Genomic DNA, 25,041 nt, shown 5'->3' with positions numbered 1-25,041 from the left:
CCAGCTCTTCTCCCTCCTCCTGCACTCAACCAGAGGTGAACTGGACTTCCGGCAGGCTGCTTCCTCCATTTGTGGCTCAATGCCCCTCATTCCTTCCTGTCCTGGGGCCAGTGCTCAGGTGGATTCGCCCCTTCGGAGTGTGACCCTGTCCACGTCTAAGTCCCACCCAGTCAGGGCTCTGCTCACGCCCTCCCTCCTCCAGGACAACTTCCCAACCTCCACGGCCAGGGGCTCTCCCTCTCTGGAGCTCTCTAATGGCTTTTAAATTATGTGTGTAGAAATAGGCCTCATCACGGTATGAACTAACTATTTCGCATGTTCCTTAAGGTAGAGATTGTGGTTGCGGGATGTTGCTCAGTGTATCTGCTGAGTGATGGGGTAGAATCAGCAGTAAGCTTTGGAGCCAGAGAGTGCCTGGCTGGAGTTCCTGGCCTGCCACTTCCTCACTGTGTGATCTTGGACAGTTTACCTTTCCTGAGCCTTATTTTCTTATCTGTAAAATGCAAATATCCTCAAGAATTTTTTTTTTTTTAAACAATAGTGATGTGTGTCAAACACCAAGAACAGTGCCTGGGGATAAGTTAATGCTTAATGATATTATTGTGAGTCGTATAATTCTTAACTAAACATTAGAGAGTAGCAACCACTAAAAAGAGAAATAAATCTGTGTTTTAAATTTAAAGATATTTTGTCAGTCTCTGATGAAAATGAAATAATAGATCAAGATCTTCAATATTACCACCTGTTAAGCCTCTATAAACATATAGCCACGCATTCCCTCAATAATTAGTGTCTCTGATTTGCCTAGCACTGTTTTAAGCACTCTAGATACAAAAAAAATGAGTAAGAAAAAGCCCCCACCCACAGGGAACTTACATTCTGCTGAAAGAGAGAGATGATGAACAAATAAACATACTGTATGATGGTAAGAGTGACAAGGAATGTGAAGAAAAATAAAGGAAAAGATGGGGGAAGGTGCAAATGAATGAGATGGAAGACATTACATAGAGTGGGTGCTGGGGGTGTCCTCTCTGAAAAAGTAGCATTTGGTTAGATATATGAAGGAGGTGAGACCAGGATGATAATGGAGAGAAATAGTTCTAGGCGGAGGAATAACAAAATTGAAGGCTGTGCATCAAAATAAGTTTGATTTATTCCAGGGAGAGTTAGAAGGCCATGTGGCTGGAGCAGAGTGAGCTAGAGAAAGAACTATGAGATCTGAGGGTCCCGATAAAGACCTCTTGGGTGATAATAAAGACTTAGAAGCAAAATGGAAACATGGCTGTTTTAATAGCACACAGTTTCTTTAAGAAGACTATGGAGGAACCTCTTCATAGCAATTTTAATAGCTATTATTAAAAAAGTGGAAAAGCCCTGGCCAGGTGGCTCAGTTGGTTGGAACACTGTCCCATACCCCAAAAGGTTGGGAGTTCTATCCTGGTCAGGTCACATACTGAGCTTGCGGGTTCAATCCCCAGTCAGGGCACGTATGAGAGGCAACCAATGGATGCTTCTCTCTCTATCTCTTTTCCTGTCTCTCTCAGGTCAATAAAAACATATCCTCAGGTGAGGATTTTAAAAATGTGGAAAATAGGACATGTTAGTGAGAATGTTGAGCTATTTTGGAACCCTTGTGTATTGCTTTTGGGAGTGTAAAATGGTGAAGCTGCTATGGAAAGCAGATTAGCATTTCCTCAAAATTTAAACATAGAATGGTCCTGTGATCAGGCAATTCCACTTTTGTGTATATACCCAAAATATCGCACACAGAGACACTTGTACAACAGTGTGCATAGCAGCAGCATTCACAATAGGAGAGAGAGGTGGAACAACCCAAATGTACATCAGCAGATGAATGGATCAACAAAATGTGGCATCTGCATGCAATGGAATAGTATTTGACTTGTAAAAATGAAATTCTGACACCCGCTACAACATGGTAAATCTTTAAAATATCATGCTGCATGAAATAAGTCAGACACAAAAGGACTAATATTGGATGATTCCACCTATGTGAGGTATCAAGAGCAGTCCAGTTCAAAGGGACAGAAAGGACAGTAGAAGTTACCAGGGACTGGCAGGAGGGGAGGACGAGGAATTCTTATTTAAGGAACCAAAGTTTCTCTATAGAATGATGAAGTAGTTCTGGAAACGGATATGGTGGCTGCACAACAGTGCGAACTTACTTAGTGCCACTGAGTTGTACACTTAAAAATGATTATAGGAATAAATTTTTGTGTTTTATATTTTTACTGTAATAAAAATAAATAAAAAGACTGTGGGTAGGGGGAAGGGTTTGGACGCAGGAATTCCAGTTCGCTGCTCTAGCAGGAAACCAGATAAAAGATCAGTTATAGCTGTGGTAGTGAGCAGTATTCAAAATCGTGTACATTTTGAAAAGTTGAGCCGATAGGTCCTGTTGACAGGTTGTAAGTGGAAGAAAATAACCACAATAGACTCCTGTTCTTCCCTGAGCTACCAGAGGGTAATGATCATCTCTTGAGATAGAGAAAACTGGGAAAGGAATGAGTTTGGAGAAAAATATCACATGTTCACCGTTGACATGTGAAATTAGGGATGTCTAACACAAGTGGGAGGTCAAAAAGATACATGAGAGTGGAGCTCAGGGAGGAGGGGCTGTAGAAATAAAAACGGGCTGAGCATAAAGGAAAAGGGCTCGTGGACATGGACACCAGTGTGCTGATTGCTGGGGGTGGGTATAAGGGGACTGAAGGGTAATGGAACAAATACAATAAAGATTAAATTAAAAAACAATTCATTTTAAAAAAGAAAGAAAAATGGGTGACATTCAAAGATGGTATATGAAGCACACTCTACGAAGCATGGGACTGAACGTGACGTGGTCACTCAGGGGAAGAGCTGAGACAGAAGAGAGAAGGGTCCAGAGGACTGAGCTCAGGGACCCTGCAGCATCAGACATCAGGAGAAGGGAAAGAACCTAGGTGTGAGATGCTTTGCATTCGCACGCAGCCGATTTCTAGCAGCCAATTTCTAGCGAGCACTTCCTCTGTCTGGCTCTGTTTTAGGTGAGTGGGATACCAATTACTTAAAAAGGTGGCACCCATTTCTTAATTCTATGCTCTTGAAAGTGTTACTTGACTAAATCCCAGATTCCTGACCTGTAAAATGGGGTTAATAATAAGGTTAATACAAAGTAAAGCAACAGTAACTTCAGTCATTTCCTGAATATCCACCTGTTCATACAAGGTATTTTATTTTCATAACCTTAATCCTTTGTATAATTCTGCAAGATAGGTATTATTGTTTTATAGAAAAAAGAGAAGCTGGTAATTTTTTTCTAAGACACAGCTAAAAACTTAATGGCAGGATTCTTACTCTGGTAGTTCTGAACTCACATCTTTCAGTCCATCCGCTATTTATTTCAAGCTGTTCTAATATGTAGAACACTCAGCAAGCTGCCTAAGGCAATAGTAAGTGCTTCAGAATGTGTTTCCTGTATCCCTTCATCCTCCCTTCCACTTAAGTGGATCTCTTTGAGGTCCTGAAAAACAAACTCCTATAATTAAAACCAATTGGAAAAGCAATCGCCTCTGTCCTCAAGTACATTAACCGCCAACTATAAACTTAGTAATCTCCCTAAACGAATTTAATGAATGTTAATTGACTGAATAAACAAAAACTATGCATTTTTGTTCTAATTTTCTCTACAAAGTACCTGGCCTTTAGAATTACAGATTGGACAGCACTTAATGAGATTCCATTTCCATTAAATTAAATTTATTTTATGAGCTTTCTTTTATAAAATGCATTCAAGTTACCCCTGAAAATACTTCATTACCTACTTTCTACTCCCTTTTAAGTTATTGCTTGCCTCACAAATGAAAAGAAAGTGCCACTCTGTTGTCTTTTAACCATAAGTCTATTGTTTATATGGAGATTAATTTTAATCATTAGCTTCTCTTGTCTTGCCATTCTTCCTGTGGACTCTAGGTTGCTTAAGGACATTACTATTGTTCTGGTCATCCAGGCCAGGACGCTAGGGTCTCCTCTCATTCCTTCCTCACCCCTACCCACCATTATTTAGTCAGCCACAAAGACCTGACAGGGCTATTTCCGAAGTGCCTTGGAATTGGTCCCCTCTGATTCAGATTTAGTTCAGGCAGAATTCACTGCTTAGATGATGGCAATAAATAGTTCATTAATTGATAAAAGCCTTGACATTAATCACTTCCTCATCAATGAGTCCTAGTTTCATAAGCTAGAATTTTTCTCTTACATCTTTAAAAAAAAAAAAATCCTGATACTACCAGGACCTACAAAATGCAGTTTTCTATAGAGGAGCACTCCAAGTCCATGGTACCTGGCCCTGGCCACCTGATCTCTTCTTTTCTGCCTTCTCTCTACCACTCACATTTCTGCATGCCAAGTGTTCTTTAAGACTGACCTGTTGGTGTCCTACATTAAGCTTGTCCTGATATTCTCAGACAGAATTACATACTCTCTCCCTTTACTCCCATAACACTTTATTATTCCTCTCTTTATCACATCATTTTTATGGCTTCTATAATTATGATTTGCATATATAAGCTGGAGAAATTTTTATTACCGTAACAGCTGGCTCCAAGTTCCTTTAGAACAAAACTCTCTTGATAGGGACAATGCACCTTTAGAAATGCTTGGAGGTAGACTGTAAGCTGAGCCCCACTCCCACTTCCCAGGCAAGGACTTGGATAGACCCTTAGCCCCAAGGCTTTTGGTAGGGGAACCGAGCTCTGCCAAGGGAAGGAATTTGCTGTTTTTCTCTTGAATACGGAAGGGGTGAGGATGGGAGGAGAAATCAGAGGCGAGGTGAAGGACAGAGAGGATGCCAGCAGGATGAAGAGTTGTCTGAGACTGGATGGGACCAGCGAGCAGCACAGGGGTAGCCAAAAGCATTTTACAAATACAGGGAACACTAGGAAGAGAAGCCAAAGCTCCAGGAGTCCCTCACCATCTATGGTAAAAAGAGCGGCCAAATGCTCAGATGAGTGTATGTGGTTGTTCTTGATGTGAAATTGAGGAAGGTGCTGGTTTTAGCTTTAGGTTTCATGCCAGCGACCAAGGTAGCCCTGAGAATATACGCCTCCCAGAAATTTACATATGTCTTTTGAAGGCAGAGTTTACATTTCCACATGTGATAAAATTAGCAAAGATTCAGGTCTTTTTTCACCTATTTGAGGTAGATCAAAATCTAAAACTTGCATTCCACCAGAATATAAGTGCCCTGAAGATGCCTTCATATGCCACTTGCTTTTCTATTGTAAACTCACAGAAAGTATTTGTTTTATTTTTTTAATCAGTAATGTTAATATGAAAAATGCCTGTACAGCGGATTACTACTAACTTAAACGCTCTCATATTACTGATTTTCTTAGCAGGAAAAAGCCAAGTTTTAAAAAAACAGCAGGGCAAATGATATTTAGTCATCAATAAATATGGTACTGAAAATTTAATATCATCATCTTGATATATTTAAAGTTTTTCCATCTTTCTGTAGGAAAGGTCTGATACAGGAAAAAGTATTGACTGGGGCTCTATGTCTTTCATTTCTCTGGTACCTAACCTTTCTGAGCTACTTTTTTTCTCAGCTATACATGAAAATCAATCAATATATTACATTATATTGACATACTAAAGAATGAGACCACCTAATTATCTCAATAGATGCAGAAAAAGCATTTGGTAAAGTGCAACATCTTTTTGTGATAGAAAACAAACTAAGGGTATAAGGGAATGTCTTCAGCCTGATAGAGAATTTCTATAGAAATCCCCACCTAACATACTTAATGGTGAAAGACTGAATACTTTCTCTAAGATCGGGAACAAGACAAGAATATCCATGCTCACCACTTTCATCCAACATTGTAACCAGGGCAATTAGGAAAAAATATAATTAAAGAAATATGCATTGTAAAGGGAGAAGTAAAATTATCTCTATTTGCAGTTGATATGATCATATATGTAGAAAATTCTAACAAATTTACCCTCAAAAAACTGTTAGAACTAATGAATGAATTCAACATGGTTGCTGGACACAGGAGCATAATGCAAATATCAATTGTAGTTCTGTCCCCTAACAATGAACAATCTGAAGATGAAATTAAGAAAACAACTTCATCTATAATAGCATGAAAAAGAAAATATCTAGGAATAAATTTAACAAAAGGAGTACAACATGTGAACACTGAAAACTGTAAGATATCATATTTTATATAAAGAATTTATTTATTTATTTTTAGAGAGAGGGAAAGGGAGGAAGAGAGGGAGAGAGACAGAGAGGGAGAGCGATATCCGTATGTGAAGGAAACATTGATCAGTTGCACGCACCCAACCAGGCACCTGGCCCAGGCATGTGCTCTGACCAGGGATCACACCAGTGACTTTTCAGTTTGTAGGACTGAGCCACTGAGCCACATCAATCAGGGTAAAACATCATTATTTAAAAAGAAAGAAAGAAATCCTAAATGGAAAGGCATCCCACGTTCATGGATTTAAAGACTTAATGCTGGTAAGGTGTCTGTATTCCACAAAATGGTAAATAAATTCAGTGCGATTCCTACCAAAATCAAAATTCCATCTTCCTTTTCTTTCGCAGAAATTGACAAACTGATCTGAAAATTTATATGTAAATAATCTTAAAAAAAGAACAAATTTGGAGGACTAACAGTTTCCAATTTAAAAATTTACCTCAGAGCTATAAAATTAAGACATTATGGCACTGTGATAAATGTACACATATAGAACAGTGGATTAAAAGTGAAAGTCCAGAAGTAAGCCCTTACATTTACAGTCAATTGATTTTTTCACAAGGGTACCAAGACAATTCAATGAAAAAAGAATAATTTTTTCAACAAATACGTTCTGGGACAACTGTATATCCACAAGCAAGTCTTCTTAGATATGACACCAGTCACACATACAAGTAAAGAAATATTAAATTGGACTTAATCAAAATTTAAAACATAGCTTTATGGACAAATCAAGAAAATAAAAAGACAACCTACATAGTGGGAGAAAAAGTTGGCAATTATATATCTGATAAGGGAATTATATCCAGTATATGGGGTCTGGCCAGGAAAAGTCCAGTCATTGTTAATATAATGAGAACGTAGCAGCCAAGGAGAATGGACTGGAATGCACACGTGTGAACAATGATGACTAAACTCTACTAGTCAGTGGGGATGGTAGACCCCATTGAGTGACCCTCTGTACTGTGTGGCTGTTGCATTCAAAATGACTGAGCGAGTAGAACAACAAATCTGCATCAAATTTTGTGTTAAGCTTGAACATTCCTTCGTGGAAACTATTTGGATGATTCAGAAGGCCATGGCTATGGGCAACTGGTGATTGGCAGCTTCATCATTAGAACATGCCAGCTCATGCATCATTCACGTCTCATGCAGAGTTTTTGGTGAAACATCAAATCACCCAGGTGGCTCAGCCCCACTGCAATCCAGATGTGGCGCCCTGCAACTTTTGGCTTTTCCCAAAACTAAAATCATCTTTAAAAGGGAAGAGATTCAGACCATTGATGAGATTCAGGAAAATACAACCAGGCAGCTGAAGGTGAATGGAAGAACTGTGTGAGGTCCCAAGGAATTTGAAGGGGACTGAGGCACCATTGTCCTGTGTACAATGTTTCTTGTATTTTTGTATCTTCTTCAATAAATGTCTCTATTTTTCACATTACATGTCTGGATTCCTTTTGGACAGATCTCATATGTAGAAAGTATAAAACTTGACTAAAAAAACAGTTTAAAAATCAGCAAAGTGTTTGAATAGATGATTTTCCAAAGAAAACATGAAAATAGGCTTTGAGCTCATCAAAGGATGCTGAACTTCATTAGTCATTAGGTAAATTATAAATACAAATCACAATGAGTTGACACTTTACATGCACTATGATAACAAATCAAAAAGACATATAATATGTTGGTGAGGATGAGAAGAAATTATAACTTCTTATAGTGCTGGTGAAGTCATAAAATGTTGTAGCCACTGTGACAAACAGTTTGAAAATTTCTCAAAATATTAAACATAAAATTGCCATAATAATTCTACTCCTAGGTATATACCCAAGAGAATTTAAAACACATGTCCACACGAAATCTTGTACAAATATTTATAGCAACATTAACCATAATAGCCAAAAGGTGTAATCAACTCAAAAGTCTATTGACTAATGAAAAAATAAAGTAGATATATCTATACAATAGAATATTATTCGGGTATAAAGTGGAATGAAATATTGATGCATGCTGTAACATGGATGAACCTTGGAAACTTTACGCCAAATGTAAGAAGCCAGACACAAAAAGCCACATATTTGTATGATTCTATTTTTAGTAAATATCCATAATGATCAAATCCATAGAAGCAGAGAGTAGGTTAGCAGTTGCAAGGGGTTAGGGGGAAGATGGAGTGACTACTAATGGGATTGAGTTTCCTTTTGGGGTGATGAAAATGTTTTGGAACTAGATAGATGTGATAGTTCCACAACATTGTGAATATAATGAATGCTACTGCATTGTACATGTTATAGGGTGAATTTTATGGTATGTGAATTATATCTTAATAACATTATTAACTGAAAGTGGAAGAAGGGACCAGAGGTTGGGAAGTGTCGGAGGTACATTGGACGCTGAGTCAAAGTCAGTTTTGCTTTACTCCAGCCTAGTCTTCCTGCCTTCCTGCAGCTCCACATCTGAAACACAAAAACCTGAAAACTAAAGAGATTAAATGTTTAAGATGCCATAGCTCACAAATTGTAATGAGCTATAATTCATGTCTGGATTTTCAGAGCATAACTATGCTTTTTCTTCAGAAACAACAACAAAAAATAGAATTCTTGAAGGTTTTTTTCCTTAAAACATGATAATATGAACTTATTCATCACAAACTTTAATTTAGCTGCATATTCAAGCCCAGATTTAAATTTCATGTTATTTTCCTCCATTTTTAAAAGTAGCATGTTCTGTTTTTTGTTTTTGTATTTTTCCATACTTATTAACACTTTAATTCTGAAAGAATTTCATGAGACATACATTTAAAATTGCTATTTAAAATTAGAATTATGTAGTTTTGGGCTGGGAGTTTGAGTGGAAAACAAACACACCAAATCTCAGGCTATTTGTGACTAAGATTCCTGGCTTCCAAAACAAAAAAAAGTAAATAGGGCAGGAATTTTAGTTCTGACTATCTGATTTTAAAAGGAAGGAAGGGAGGGAGGGAGGGAAGGAGGGAGGGAGGGAGGAAGGGAGGGAAGGAGGAACATCAGTATTGCCAAGCAGATTTTCCTTATGTAAAAATTCAGACTTTGTTTTCAAGGAAAAGTCACAACCTTTCTACAACCTCATTGAAAAGCAGAAAATTCCTAGTTTGAAGGGTTAGGAAATGGCATCTGGTTTCAACTCTGCTACTATTTAGTTATATCTCCTTGGAACAGTAATTAATTTAATTATCGTTCTGAGCCTCAATTTCCTCATCTTCTAAATGTCTTTTAAATATGAATTTGGAGACATTAACGCACATTCTTATTTACCCAACATTAGTTTGGCAGAGTATTTGATAAATAAAGTTTTCAAGAAGGGAAATTAAAAAAGAGGCAGAATATTTCCTCCCATAGATGGGAAGATTTTTATTTTTCTTCGAAATTCAAATATATGCACGTTTTAAGAAATGCCTATTTAGAGCACCAGATAGCCCGTTTGGCCCACAAAAACTCAAGTGGAACATTACCAGTGAGTTCAACTTGGTCTTGTTATTTATATATCCCCATTCGAGTGATAAAAACTGTTTCAATAATTTATGTAAGCTTAAGTACCAGATAGCTAACTGATATCATTTCAGTGCTCTTTAATAAAACATATCTCTAGTGTAACATAGACCTGGTTAATGATCAGCATAAAATAGATAGAAGCCTGTTTTGATGGTCACTTCAAAAGTTTATTTATGGTTACATCACAGTTACCTCATTAGAAGTGTATAGTTGGAACATTTTATATATTTTTTAATATTTAAAACACAGCCTTAATATGTACTGTCCTTGCCTGGATTACATCCACAGGAATATTTTATTAGCAAATTTGCTGTATAACAAGATCCTTCTGATAGAGAGAAGTTAACCCTTTTATATCAAATTCTGCCCTAGCACAGGAGACCCCGGTGAATGCGCTCGGTGAGGTCCTCCTGCGGTCGAGGGACTCTGCTCCCCAGGCAGCTGCTTCCCTTTCTCCCCCTTCACCCTTTCAAGTAGCTACTGATACGCCAGTTTCTCGAGAGGCAAGCATACAACCGGATCTTCGCTCTTGAGAAGTTTGGAACATATCATGAATGGAATAAGGAGAACTTATTTTTCTAACTTAGCACAGTTGTAGAGTCTCAAAATCAGAGGGGTTCAAGGGCCACACCAGAAGGATAAAAATAAAATGATGCGCTTTTAAAGCAGAGAGGGCGATAGCACCCATGCCAAACGGGGGGTGGGGAGGCGGGTGGGCAACTGCCCTAAAGGCATTCTGATTAAAACAGTCCTGTTGGGACCTAGAAAGACTTTTCAAGGTTCAAACACTCCACGAGCTACACATCCTGGAATAAAAAATAATTTAAACCCCAATGTTTTCTGAAGAAATCCTGTGGAAAAGTTCATCTTAAATATCTCAGTAAGTTATGTGTCCTCCATTTAATGTCCAGTGTAATTCAGAATCTGCACTTGTTCCAGAGCCCTTGTTTCATCGTAAATTATGAATTGATTTTATGGGATAAAGTCTTTGAAATGCATACAGTGTTCCCCCAAAAGTAACCACTTTGAATAGGTAGTATGTATCTGAAAGTGGACCTTTTTTGTTAGCAAACAAACCTTTCTCAATTTGTAATATAACTTCATCATAAAGTTTGATAATAAAACCAAATGCAGCTAATGATTTATTTTTGTTTCATCTTTACACCTTTTACTTAACATAGCATATGATTTTGCATGCTAAAATATGAATTAGAAGAGAGCAGAAAAATAGGACTAACAATTTTGAATATTTGAATAGTCTAAAAGTGATGAAAAATATTTAGTAGCAGCTGTTATATTTAAGTAAAATCATGATGCGCTGTGAATCTTATCTCCATACTCACCCCCAATAAAGGCTCAGTTGCAAACCCACTATCTGTTAAGTAATAGGAGATTTCATTTATTAAAATAAAACAATAATTAGAAATACATAGCCTGTTCATGTGAAAAAAGTGCCAAGTTGTAGTTAAATATATGCCAATAATTAGCTTTTTAACACATTTTAGCAAATATATTGTTCTTGATTTATCTATATTGTGAAAATTGTTTTATTTTTATTGAATCCGCAATTGAACATGAAGTAGTATAATGCCTTAGTCACAGCTCCTGGAAAGGTTGGCAGCTACTACTCTTATAATTTCAGTCTGTTCAAAAGTAGTTCTACAAAACCACTTTTCCATAGTCATCCTATGAAAGCAGACTTCATTCTGGTGACTGAACACTGCCTTGGAAGGTAGCCTCTGGGGATTAGATAGTGAGCATACTTCAATAGGACCTTTTCCCCAATTAATATCATAGAAAAGAAATTGGCATGGTTTGATGGGAGCTCCATAGGTCTGTTATACTATGGAAGATAAATACAAAGATCCCAGCTTCTGAGAGCCATTTGCTAGCTAAGAGAAAGCCTACAAAAAATTGGAAATGTCTGGCTTGTCCATATGATTAGAATCCTATCACCAAGACCCAGGGAACCTTTGGTTAAGTCAAAGTCTTCTCAACTTTTTATTTATTTATTTGTTTGTTTGTTTGTTTATTGGCTTGTGGCTTGATATTTCAGTCCCACTGTGGTGTTTGATTTACTAGCAAGGAAATGGTTCTTTATTTACATGTCGGAAACAATTTAGAATTCCAGTAGGTGATATTAATGTTTGAATCAAAAGAATTTTAAAATGAACTTTGGAAAACAGTAAAAAACATACCTTTAAAACTGAATGGGGCCCCTTCCTCCAAGGTACTTCTGTTGTGCAGCCAACTGTAAATCCTTTTTGGTCCAATTGTAAATAAACTGGACTCGCAGGGAAGAAACTAGCCCTGTGGCCTTAGTAGCCAAAGACGACGACTTAACCGCATGACACTGCCCAGCCCCACCTTCTAAAAGCATTTCCCTGGAATTAAATATATATTTTTCCAACAACCTTAAGAAAGTATTTTCATAGGTAGATTAGTATTAAATAATTATACTGAGCACCTACTTCTTCTAGCAGTATTTATGAAAGAGTTTACCTTAAAATTCCCGAGAGAAAAGTATATGCCTTCTTTTCTCTTGGGAGAAAATGTGCAGGGCACATTTAAAATGCTTTTATGTGCTGTTGTTTTGTATACTTGGGTTAGAGAGAAAATTTAAATGATACAGGGTATTTTGTTAGTTGTTCATGTTTTATCATAATGCTGGTTTATCTCCCGTGTATCTGCCCAAGTCAGTAGAATAGAATAACTAAGACTGGGTCTGTTGGAGTCAATCACTTGGGTTCAAATAAATGCTGGTGTGGCCACCTATTTGGTTTGGCTATGGCCTTGGCCTTGGCCTTAACTTCTCTGTGCCTTAGTTTCCTCACCTGTGAACTAGGTATAGTAATAACGACGTCAGAGAGTCAGTTGGAGCCTAAAGCATTCGGAGGGGAACCTGGCACCTGGTAAGCATTCTGCAAGTGTCAGTTGGCATTGTTATCTTCCACCATGATCCTTGGGGTTCTGTTAAGATTGACTGTGTGAATCTCCTGAAGCACCTTCCATTTCACTGTTTGCTCTGTTCTGGTTTTAAAATTTGGGATGAGTGTGCCCTCTTTCCAACCTTAAAAGAATGTCCTGGCTTTTTTTTTTTTTTTTTTTTTTAACTCCTATGGAAACTCCAATTTCAGTGAAGGGCATCTCATCACACTAAGGTCGCACGTGACAAATGGTCTTTCATTACCTGCTGATTACAGTTAACCTTAATTTCTTTCATAGCAGTCATGCGGTGCCTTCTATTTAAATAGAGCTGTTCCTGGATGTGACTTTTCAAGCCTCTCTGGGTTTAATTCTAATTTAACTTGCCATTCCAACTGGGACCGTTGTGCAACTGAAGTCATGATTCACTCATTTGTTCTCTCTGGATCTAATTATTACCTACTCAGTGCCTAAGAGGCCCCCTCAGGCATCAATTCACTATTCTAAATGGTCTAACCTTCTGGGGAAGGGAGTGGGCCTTGAGTTATTGTTTCTTTGAACTGTACAGATGTGTTTAGTACACTTTCTGGGAACGCACTAGCGACTGTTTACCATTTTCATCCTACCAAGCTTGTTACTAAGAATGATTGGATGAATCCTATGCTGGCACAGGCAGTACTCACCTGCGCATCCCCATGCTTTTAGAACAAGGCCAGCTTCTGAAGCACAGAAGTCCGTTTCCATGCAGTTGAGGATATCTTACGTGCCTTCTAAACAAAGGGCACATCGCCTGGAAGGCTTAGGCAGAATAGAAACAGCCAACATGTAATTGTAGCTATTCTGTTACCAAACACCCATGCTTATGAGTCCCCAAGTGAGACAGGACAGGATGATATTACCGAGAGTAAGGATCATTCCTGCACCCTTTCCCACTTACTAGATGCTTAGTAGGATCAAAGGGAAGATTTTTATTTTATTCACCAGCATCCTATATACGTTCAGCCGGATCTCAGTGGCCTCCCATTGAGAACGTTAATTGTAAGCAATGCTTTAAAATGCCCTTCTCTTGAACTTAGAACAAAGAACTGAGGCACTTATATACATGTGGGGCTTTTTAAATAATTATTTTTATTTTTCAGTTACAGTTGACATGTACAATATTATATTAGTTTCAGGCATACAAACCAGTGATTAGATATTTATATGACGTAACCACCTTGATAAAACTAGAACCCATCTCACACCGTACATAGGTATTTCAGTGTTATGGACTGTATTCCCTGTGCTGTGCTTTACATCCTCCTGACTATCCTGTAGCTACCAATTTGTGCTTCTTAATCCCTTTACCTTTTCCACCCAAACCTCCTCCCATCTGGCAACTGTCAAAATGTTAGCTCTGTCTACGAGTCTGTTTCTCTGCTTATTTTATTTTTTGGATTCCACATATGAGTGAAATCATATGCTGTTTGTCTTTCTCTGACCGACTTATTTCATTCAGCACAATACCCTCTAGGTCCATGCATGTCGTTGCATGTGGCAAGATTTCGTTCTTTTTTATGGCTGAGTCATATTCCATTGTATATACATACTACTTATTCTTTATCCATTTATCCACTGGTGGACACTTAGGTTGCTTCCATATCTTGGCTGTTGTAAATAATACTGCAATGAACATATGGGTGCATATGTCTTTTGAATTTAGTGTTTTGGGTTTCTTCAGATAAATACCCAGAAGTGGAATTGCTGGACATTTCTTTGTCTCTTGTGATAGCCTTTGTTTTAAAGTTTCTTTTGTCTAAGTGTTGCATCCCAGCTTTTTTGTTTGTTTCCAGTTTCATGAAGTAGCTTTTTCCATCCCTTTATTTTTAGTCTATGTGTGTATTTGATTTGAAGTAAGTCACTTGTGGACAGCGTATGTAAGGATCTTGTTTTCTTCTCCATTTGGCCACCATATGTCTTTTGATTGGAGCATTTAATCCATTTGTATTTAAAGCAATTGTTGATAGATATGTATTTACTGTCATTTTATTATACTTTTTTATCTTTTTTTCCTTATTCCTCTTAAATAAGACTCTTTAACATTTCTTGTAATACTGGTTTGGTGTCAATGAACTCCTATAGCTTTTTCTTGTCAGAGAAACTCTTATCTGTCCTTATAGTCAAAATGATAGCTTTGCTGGGTAGAATAATCTTGGTTGTACGTCCTTGCTTTTCTTCACTTTGAATATTTCTTGCCAATCCCCTCTGGCCTACAAAGTTTCTGTTGAGAAATCAGCTGACAGTCTTATGGAAGTTCCTTTGTAGGTAACTAACTGCTTTTCTCTTACTGATTTTAAGATTCTCTCTTTGTCTTTAACTATTGGTATTTTAATGATAATGTGTCTTGATATAGACCTCTTTGGGTTCATCTTGTTTGGGACTCTTTGTTCTTCTTGGACTTGCATGCCTATTTCTTTCACCAGCTTAGGGAAGTATTCTGTTATTATTTCTTCAAATAGGTTCTGAATCCCTTGCTCTCACTTTTCTTCTAGTACATGTGGTTTTAATGGTTATCCTCAATCCCTGATATTTAGTAACTACTCCATAAAGCATTGAAAATATGAAACTCAGGGAAATAAAATAGAGTAAGAACAAGGAATTGAGTAACCATTATCTGAAGATTTGCAATCAAAGGGGTTCATTAATTGATTACATTAAATTAAAAATTCTGAATGCATGTCTTAGTATACTCACCCATCCATTCATTCATTCTGTTTAACAAACATTTCTTGAATGTCCACAATAGACTTTTGACACATAAGCATACTTGGTACCAGCACCCTGACTGTCACATTCTCTGCCATGGCATTGGCTTGGCTAAACTCCCCTCCCATGGTTGTCTTCCAACAACAGTGCCTGCCAATTGTGGGAGCAGGCAGTGGGCCCCAACACAGCAGCAGTCTCCTGTGCACTTGGACTGTCCTCTCCTCTTCCCTGTGTTCAAAAGTTCTTCTGCACTTTTGATTCCCTTTTACCTTAGTTCCACTTACCTCCCTACCTTTCCACAAAGAGGCCAAGTAAGTAGTTCTAAAAGGCACAGCCTAGCCAAAGTTTCTTTTACATCTGATGATGGCTCTGCCATTTAAAAAGGGGAACCAAAGGGAACTCTTACCCATCACATTTCATTTCAAAGCCAGCTTTGCTGAGTACACAGCTACATTGCATGTACCTTTTTTAAAAATTATTTTAATTGCACTAGTAACTTTTTACATGGTTGTTCTTCATAATGTCCTAAAACTTTTATCTTTAAAATGAAGAAAACAAGGGCACAAAGTTTTGTGGCATTAAAGACACCCACCTAATAAGTCTTTATTTTAATGTAGATTAAGAACTCTGAGTGAAGCAATTCCATGCCATTCTGTAACCTTTGCTCTCCTTCTTGGCCAACCATGTAGTTCAGTGGTTGACGGACTGTGTACAGCCACATTGCTTCATAGGTCCCTTAAAGACCTGCTAAGTAGTTGTGTGGTTTTGATTTCAGATTTGTTGTTCACTTTTCTCTATATACACAAATGCATAGCAAGATAAATAGCTAAAATCAACTACAGATATAGTTACATTTAGACTTCTACACCTTAGTATGTATACAGTGTTATACAAAACAAAATGTTCGTATTATACACTTTAAATTTTCATGTGAAGAAAAAAATACCATATCATTTTCATAACTTAAAAGGTGTCAAACATATTACAACATAAAAGTTTCTATTTTTGAGGTCCCCAGTGCCAAGATCCATATTTATTTTCAAAACTAGATGTTAAAGAAATGAATTACTGCTGCCCTGTTTTCACTCAATGGTCTTATTTGTTCACAAGAACCACACCCTTGCCAGGACTGATTAACACTGTTTTTTTTTATGGGCAGGCCATACACTATCTTGACTTTTTTCAAGATAAGCTCCAGTTCCTGCAACTGAGTCAGTTACATGGAAAACTGCAAATCCACAATGACTGATAAGAAGGCTGGAAAATGTGGTCTAGATGTTCCATGTGTTTTTTTCATTCTACTAATAGAGATCTTTCATAAAACTGTTTAAAACACAAGTAGATAAACATCATTTATATTTGATCTTATCTAACAGTATAAAGCTTTGGCTACTGAATCTTGTTGTTACAAGTGAAAACATACATTGAAAACTTGAAAGGCACATATGTAGAAGACGACATTTAAAAATAGTTGATGGGAGCTATATTATAGTGAAATATTAGAAATGTAGTATATGTCCATCACTTAGGAAATGGATTTTAAAAGTCTAGGATGAATATTCATTGGACTATTGCCATATCTCATCTAAGTCAAGTGTCAACCAGCTACAGCCCACTATTTGTTTTGTAAATAAGGTTTTACTGGAACATAGCATACTCATTTGAGTATATTTGTTCCATAGCTACTTTCTGCTACAATTTCAGAGTTGATTTGTTACAATATAGATTGTATGACTCTCAAAAATCCAAATAATATATTTACTACCTAGCCCTTTAAAGAAAAAGTTCACAGACCCCTGATCTAAGTTAAAGTACCACCTACTATGAAATGTACCATTAGTTTATGTACCACTAACAAAGAAAAAGTAGTATGCCAGTTAAACAATGACAAGCCATCAATTACAAGAATCCTAATTTTAGCGCCAATAAAATATGAAAGAAATCATCTTAGAATTGATTAATTGTGATAATAACATTTCAAGTGAATGAACTACAGTATTTGTATCAACATGGATAGATCGCAAATACTTAATGTTGAGTGATAAACAATTTGCAGAATGATGTGAACAGTGAATTATTTTGTCTCTTACGAAACACAAAATTATATTATGAGTTTCTGTAAATGCAGATGTGGATAGGTAAGCATAATTTAAAGAAGTGGAAGGATTTAAAGAAAACTGATGATAGAAGTTTCCCCTGGGAGGAGAAGGGATCAGGGTGACGATGGAAAATAAAGAGAGATTATCTTTATCTGTAATGTTCAGGTCTTTTTAAAAAGGTGATTTATTAATACAAAATACTTTTTAAAAGCATCAAAACGTGGCAAGGCTGGAATAAAATATGTCAAAATATTAATAATGATGAACTTTTTATAGCAGAAGTATGGAATAGTATAGTATTGATAGAAGTATTTAATTAGATTTCACTGTAATTTTTTTAAAACTTTGAATAACTAAAAAATGAGTCATGTTCTTCATTTCTATCTCAATCAAAAGAGATTAAGATTTGAAGAAGTGCATGTTAATCAATTACCTGGCATTACAAACTAATCCTGTTTTTCTACTGTGGCATTAAGATTAAACAACGTGCAAGTCAGGGCCAAATTTCATAGTTAAACTTCTTTTTCTTCATCGTGGTACAGCTAATCTTTAAATACAATGAACTTTATTCCTTGCCATGAAAAACCACCAACTGTAAAAGTTAAATGTCAGGTGCATTTTAATGAACAGAAATAGCTTGTCATGAGTCATGTAATTGGTGTACTGATGTCACTTCTTTCAGCCCAACCTCACTTGTTTTGAAATGTACATTGTGATTTAGCTCAATTTTCTGTGTTGTCACATGCAATTCAGACCCTCATGTTATTTATTAAATGTTTTCATTTTTGTCACTTATCTCTAGCAGGGCTTCCCAGAATACTCTCTATAAGTATATCCAGAAGTTCAAAATGTTGAAGTATAATTTTACACCACCAGCTTGTTTCTTACTTGTTACCGAGGATCTACTCACCTACCACAGCTCTCATTTACTTTCTGTTTTTGTCTTGTTTTTATTTTAAGCATGTCATTCTCCCCCTAGAAGTGTTTCACCAGAAGTAGATCAAGCTGCCTGCCTTCGAGATTAAGAAATGAGAAGTGTCTGGGAAATGTAGGCACGGGGCCTTGCGTCCCATATGAAGCTACAGACCACGAGACTGAGGTCTCGTGCCACTAGAACCAAAACAGAGTGCTCCATTTCTCACTGTTTAACTTCACTTTTTCTTTTTCTAGTTCAATTTCACCATTTAGTATTGAGAGCACAAGACGCCAGAGACGATCTGAATCCCCAGACTCCAGAAAACGGCGTATTCACAGATGCGATTTTGAGGGATGCAACAAAGTGTACACAAAAAGTTCTCACCTGAAGGCTCATCGAAGGACACATACAGGTACAACTCCGCAGGGCCTCTCACGTGAGGGTCAGTGAGAATCCAAAAGGGCCAGCTGCTCAACTCCAGAGCCATGAGCATGCTGGGATCGTGTCATCATAGGTACCTCCTCAGTTTAATTTCTTTCTGAGCAGGATGCTTTCCTTCTCTCAGTTGAAAAAGGCTTAAGTCTTAGTGCACTTTAGCAACCAATGAAGTAATTCTTCCATGTCTTAAGGAGTTTTATAATGGTACGAACACAGTGATCTAGTCTTTTTCATAATCAGCATTGACACTTAATCATTGCCTAGTTTATCAGATTAAGTTAGTCCAGGTAGTGCATCAAACAACAAGCTGGACAAACTTATTCTCTTCTTTTAAAGTTAGCATTTTAACCACCACTTAGATCATGCATTTCTCCCCTCACCCCCCAAGTAACCAAATAAATAAACTAATAATAATAATAATAATGAAATTGGCATATACATAGCACTGTGGTGAGTTCAAAAAATATTTCTACATGATTCCATTTGATTCCCACTGGTATTGTTTTTATATAGAGAGGATTTTTAGTATTCATAGTTTACAGAGAAGGAAATTGAGACTACAGGTGATTCACTGACTTTGTCGTTATCCATCCATCCACCCATCCACCCACCCATCCATCCATCCATCCATCCATCCACCTATCCATCCATCCATCCATCCATCCATCTACCCATCCATCCATCTACCCATCCATCCATCCATCCATCCATCCATCCATCCATCCATCCATCCATCTACCCATCCATCCATCTACCCATCTACCCATCCATCCACCCATCCATCCATCCATCCATCCATCTATCCATCCATCCATCCATCCATCCATCCATCCATCCATCCATCCACCCATCCATCCATCTATCCATCCATCTATCCATCCATCCATCCATCCATCCATCCATCCATCCATCCATCCATCTACCCATCCATCCATCCATCCATCCATCTACCCATCCATCCACCCATCCATCCACCTAGCAACCCATCCATCCACTTGTCCACATATTCACTCCTCACCCACCTAGAAAATAAACTGATGACTCTTCACTGAACCCCGTACCCACCCCACTCATCCTTTGCCTTGTGTATCCGTCAGCCAACATCCCCTGCTTCCTTGGCTTCTGGATCCTGTTTGGTGCCACCAAGGGGATGCTCTGGGAAGAGACAGAAGGTGGGAGGAGGACCCCACAATTACTACCTTTTCTAGGGAAAATGATTGGTGACTGAAACGTGAAGTTCAAAGAAACAGGTATAATGGAGAAATTTATTCTCACACATTCCTGCGAGCAAGGAGCCACAGATTAAACAAGCCCAGGCCAGGGACTCTCGTCAACAGGAGTCAGACTTAGGAGCACCTGCATCTAACTGAAAACCTCAAGTTAACCTATTTCCATCGGGTTGTGTAAACAGTACTCCCATCTCCAATGTGTTAAAAATAACCACATTATATTAACCACTTCCCAGCTGAGACAGCAAAATTTAAATTGGCATTCTTTGCCATTATTGAATCATGTTCTTCTGTCAGGCTCCTTCCAAAGCTACTTTGCAAGACTGCTTTATGACTGCGCACATGGAGGCAGGGTGTCGTTTCGCATGTGTTGGAGATGAAGTTATGGTATAGGGGGACACTTGCCAGAATCAGAGAAGCATTGTAGAATCTGGAGTTGACTTTTTTGCTTATTATATGCATTATAATTTTTAATACTGCTAAGATAATCAACACATTTTACAAACTGCCTCTTACGTCTTTCTTCCCTGCCCCCAATCCTTTTTCCACTTAATTCCAGTTTCTCCCCCTCTCCGTTGATAATGTGGCTCTGAAAAACCCCCAAGGGGAAGTTCATTATCAACGGAGAGGGGGAGAAACTGGAATTCTTCCGTTTCTTAGGCCCTGTGTTTGAATAAATTTCTTTATCATCGAGGCCAAGAATGAGGGTAGGCATGAAAGTTGACTAAGCATGTTTCATTCTGTCACCAGATAGTGAACACAAATCATAGTAGCAAGTATGATCAAGTCATGTTTCTTTTATGGGATAATTTCTGTTTAAAAAAATAAAAGAATGACCTTTCTCAGTGAATCGTCATAAATTTTGAGTTATTCCTATATTCCCTGAACTTTCTAAAAATACATAATAGCTTCATTTTCACACAGACACCTCTATTCCATTTATTCAAGTGATGAACAGTGACAGAGAGGAAAAGGTTTAAGTGGGCACTATGAAAGGATCTAACTCCATGGCAGTATAGGACCTCCTCTTACATATTTTACCATACACTGCGGAAGTAGAGCAGACATGATGTGCACATTCTAATTCAAGGCAACATAAGCCTTGAATGCTAAAGTGGAGTTAATTAGCTTGGCTTATTAATAAGATGAAATCATAGGCTCCTAGGGTCCAAATGGTTCAGAATCTAGTTTGTTTCCTAACTAGAGGAATCCCTTGGGTGCCATCTCTCACAGAGACCAAATCACTACTACGCAGTTTTCTGCACACTTGCACATCTTTTATTTGATCTTCACACCTGGTGGTTGCAGCTGGCATTATCTCCTGTGTGCACAAGTGTGGTTCCTGATCGAGTATTGTTCACACAGCAGTAATTTTCCCACAGCCCCTTAAACGCTTTGAGTGTCAGAGAGCTTCTTTTTCTGAAAAATAAGTTCAGTGAAATTTTTGAGGGCAGAGTCTTTGTATAGTTAGATAACTAGATATTTGGGTTTAAAATTCAGGGAAGAGATACAACATAGCTAGATGGATAACTTGTGTTTTTTAATTGAGATATAACTGACAGATAAGCTGGCATAAGTTTAAGATGTCCAGTGTATTGATTTGATACATATATATTACGATATGATTGCTGCCGTAGCGCAGCTAACACCTCCATCTTGTCACGGAATGATCATTTCCTTTCTGTAGTGAGAGCAGTTAAGATGTAGTCTCTTAGCAACTTTGCAGTTTATAATACCTTTTGTTGATTATAATCACCATGCTGTGCATGAGATCTCCAGAGTTTGTATCCTTAACATCCCCCTTCTTGCCATGTTGAATTGTTTCCTGCGGTGGAGTCTGGCTCGCTGTCCCCTCTGGGTGACTGGGTTAGCTCATCACACTGTCATTTTCAATTCCTGGCCCCGGTGCCCTTCACGAACCACTAGCACCTTCATTTCCCCAGATGCCCTCAGTTCTCAGCCACGTATTTCTAGTTATACTCCAAGTTATCACTGTGTCTTTTTAAGTTTTCCACGCCACAAATTGAGGGAACAGGTCTTGTTAATGGACATTTCTTGATAGAGGCAAAGATAATGTTAAGTTTTTTTTAGCAGATGACTCAGGTCATCCAAGTTAAAAAACAAAAACTGCAGAGAACTAGGTCCTGACTGTCCCTTGTACCTGTAACTGGTTTCTTTTCAATCTAAGCACACAGCGTTGTATTTTTAGCTGGACCTGTTCCTCATATGATGGCTCCTTCAGGAGCACAGGCATCCCTTGGAGAGGTTGCAGGTTTGGTCCCAGACCACCGCAGTAAGGCGGGTCATAATCTTTTTGCTGGTAGAGTCTTGCCTTCAATTTGTTTTAAAAAAAAAAGCAACATCTGTGAGGTGCAATAAAGTGAAGAGCAATAAAACGAGGCGTGCCTGCAGAAGGTTTGCTCGCCACACAAGTGTTTAGCCACAAACTAGATGATCTCTTGTAGGAGATACAGGACAGAATCATTATTATGAAGGCTGCACCTATCCTTTCAAGTCTGGAAAATATTTCGTATCCATTTTATTGATTTGGGCCCATTATTCTATTACACTGAAACAACTGTGAACCCTCTCTCCATCCACCTTGTATCTCTCTCCTTCAGCTTCTCTGTTTTTATCAGATTTTGCAGAGGACAGATTCAAGGAAAAGCCCTGAGGGTGATCCTAGAGCCGTCCATCCAAGCGGGTCTTAATTCATTAACGAGTAATTAAAAATCCACCTAATCCTCCTATTTCTAGTCCATATTTCTCAATCTCACAGCTATATCAAAAAGTCTATGCGAAATTCCTGCTCCAAACCATATGCCAAACCCGTTCATCTACTTAGCAGGGAGATACTTACTCTGTGCAGGCATAGTTTTCTCAGAAAGAATGATATTTGCTTTATTTGCTGCCACTGGATCAAAGTGAGCCCATACTGATTCCTCATTTATAATAACTTCTAAGATTTCATAACTGTGTGATCAAAATAAAATCAACACTAGTTCTATTGGGATTCAGGTTGTCTTGCTTTGTTTTTAATAAATATCTTCTTAGTCTTACCTTTGCTTCAGGCATATTGAGCAAGTTATTTGTGTGTGACCAATAAGTAAGGTGAAGTTTGGGATTATAACAGGTGACTTATGAGAACTACACATGCTATGGGAGATAAGGAAGTAGCGATGAGAAACTTTCTTTGAGGAAGTCACATTAACTTCGTCTTTAACACTTGATCTTTTTTGCTTTATTAGCACATGATTGAGTCCTCTATTTAGGACTTATACAGCAAATTAAACACTTATGGGATTGTGAAAGAGGAACGTTTTATAGATATTAGCAAGGAATTTAGAGTAAAAGATGAAATGCTGAAAACTGCTTTTTTTTTTTAGGAATCTTATAACATGTATCATTTAATCCATGCTTGATAGATGTACAGGGCCCAATAAAATACCAGAAGGGACATCTTATCATCTGAATTTTAAGAAGTTATACGCAAAGAAAGTATACACTGATCATCAGAACTCTCCCTTTCCAAAGCGTGCACCCTGGTGAGGCTGCATCCGTGTTTCATCTTGCTCAGGAGCAGCTCATGGCCCTGACCCTGGGAAAATCCATTCTGTGGGAGCCGCCAAGCTTGTGTCATTGGTTACATCTCACGGATTAGCCATCAGAATAAGAGTCACAGCCCTTTCTCTTAGAGAAGCAGAGCCAACAGTAGGCTCTCAGCCTATTTTTTTCAACAATAATGTACAGATTTATAACTGTTTTCTACCTTGCTCCCTTATGATGTGATTGAGTTGCAAAATGTTGGAATATATATATGGACGTCCGCTTGTAAAGAAAAATAGTTAAGCATACTTTCATGAATGTGTAGTTTAGATAATGACAGAAAGATTTGACCAAATATTTTTAAATGCTTTTACTAACACCTGCCAGTGTTAAGCTGTTTAAGGCATATTAAAAAGGAGGAAACATGTATATCTCAGCAATCACATACACGTAATTACCAACAGAGACATGGCTCCTGTTCTCTGGTCTAAGTTGTGTGTGGTTTGTCTCCATGAAGCAGTGTACAGTGTATTTAAATGAGTATGCAGTATATGTAAGTTATTGGCCATTTAAATCTGGGCTATACACAACTACCATGTACTATGAATTTCCCTATTTTTGTTTCAATCTCATTATTAAATGGTTTAAGTATGAACTTTAGAAGAAAATGTTTTTATGCGTTTGATATTGCTGTTCAGAATTCTTATTAATGCAGTATAGTCAGCAGATAACACTCAAGCGCCAGCGATTCCAAAGCCACTAGATGGTGCACTACAACCAGAGGTTGGGTGGGTTTAGTCCAAGAGGGTCTGAAAAAGAGTCAGCTGGAACCCTCTAGTGGTATGTCTGACAGGAGGTGATTATCAGTCTTCTGCAGAATTTTACAGTTTAATAATGAATGTAGAAAAGGCAAGATAAAGATAAATTTAAAACCCAATTTTAATAAAGTAATTTCAACATATTAAAACTATTGAGTTTCAAAGGAATCTGGAAATATTTTATGTTCCAATTTGATCACCTGTTCTCTAATAAATCTATGAGACTCATTTAGTCAATCTTACCTAATATTCATTTTAATTCATATAAAAACTATACACTTAAATTTTTAAAATTAGTAAACATAAAGAAATCACCTTGCCTCTCTCTGGCTTGATCAAAATTTTTTCATGTATGAATTTTACATGTCAAGGAGTTTAACTCTCATAGATGCTTTTAAAATATGAACCAATTTCACTTTAAAAGTCTCTAAGACAGGTCCTTTCCTACTTTTACAAATGAAGGAAATGATGCATTATTTAGCTCTTCCCTTGAGGAATGATGCTTTTGTAATTAATATCATATGCT

At 37.6% G+C, this 25,041-nt stretch overlaps 1 protein-coding gene across 9 annotated transcripts in view; it reads left to right on the top strand.

Annotated features, from left to right (window-relative positions):
- KLF12 (KLF transcription factor 12) overlaps positions 1-25,041 on the top strand; it is a 418,858-nt gene that overhangs the window by 377,537 nt on the left and 16,280 nt on the right. For all 9 annotated transcript variants that reach the window (XM_054586431.1, XM_054586424.1, XM_054586427.1 and 6 more), the window contains one exon: positions 18,739-18,896. In XM_054586431.1, coding sequence (XP_054442406.1) covers positions 18,739-18,896 — 158 coding nt within the window. The remainder of the gene's footprint in view (positions 1-18,738; positions 18,897-25,041) is intronic.

This window comes from Pteronotus mesoamericanus, unplaced genomic scaffold (assembly GCF_021234165.1).
Source record: "Pteronotus mesoamericanus isolate MK-2021 breed Mesoamerican mustached bat unplaced genomic scaffold, CSHL_Meso_final contig_94, whole genome shotgun sequence".
NCBI lineage: Eukaryota > Metazoa > Chordata > Mammalia > Chiroptera > Mormoopidae > Pteronotus > Pteronotus mesoamericanus.
This window is presented reverse-complemented; position numbering and strand designations above follow the sequence as displayed.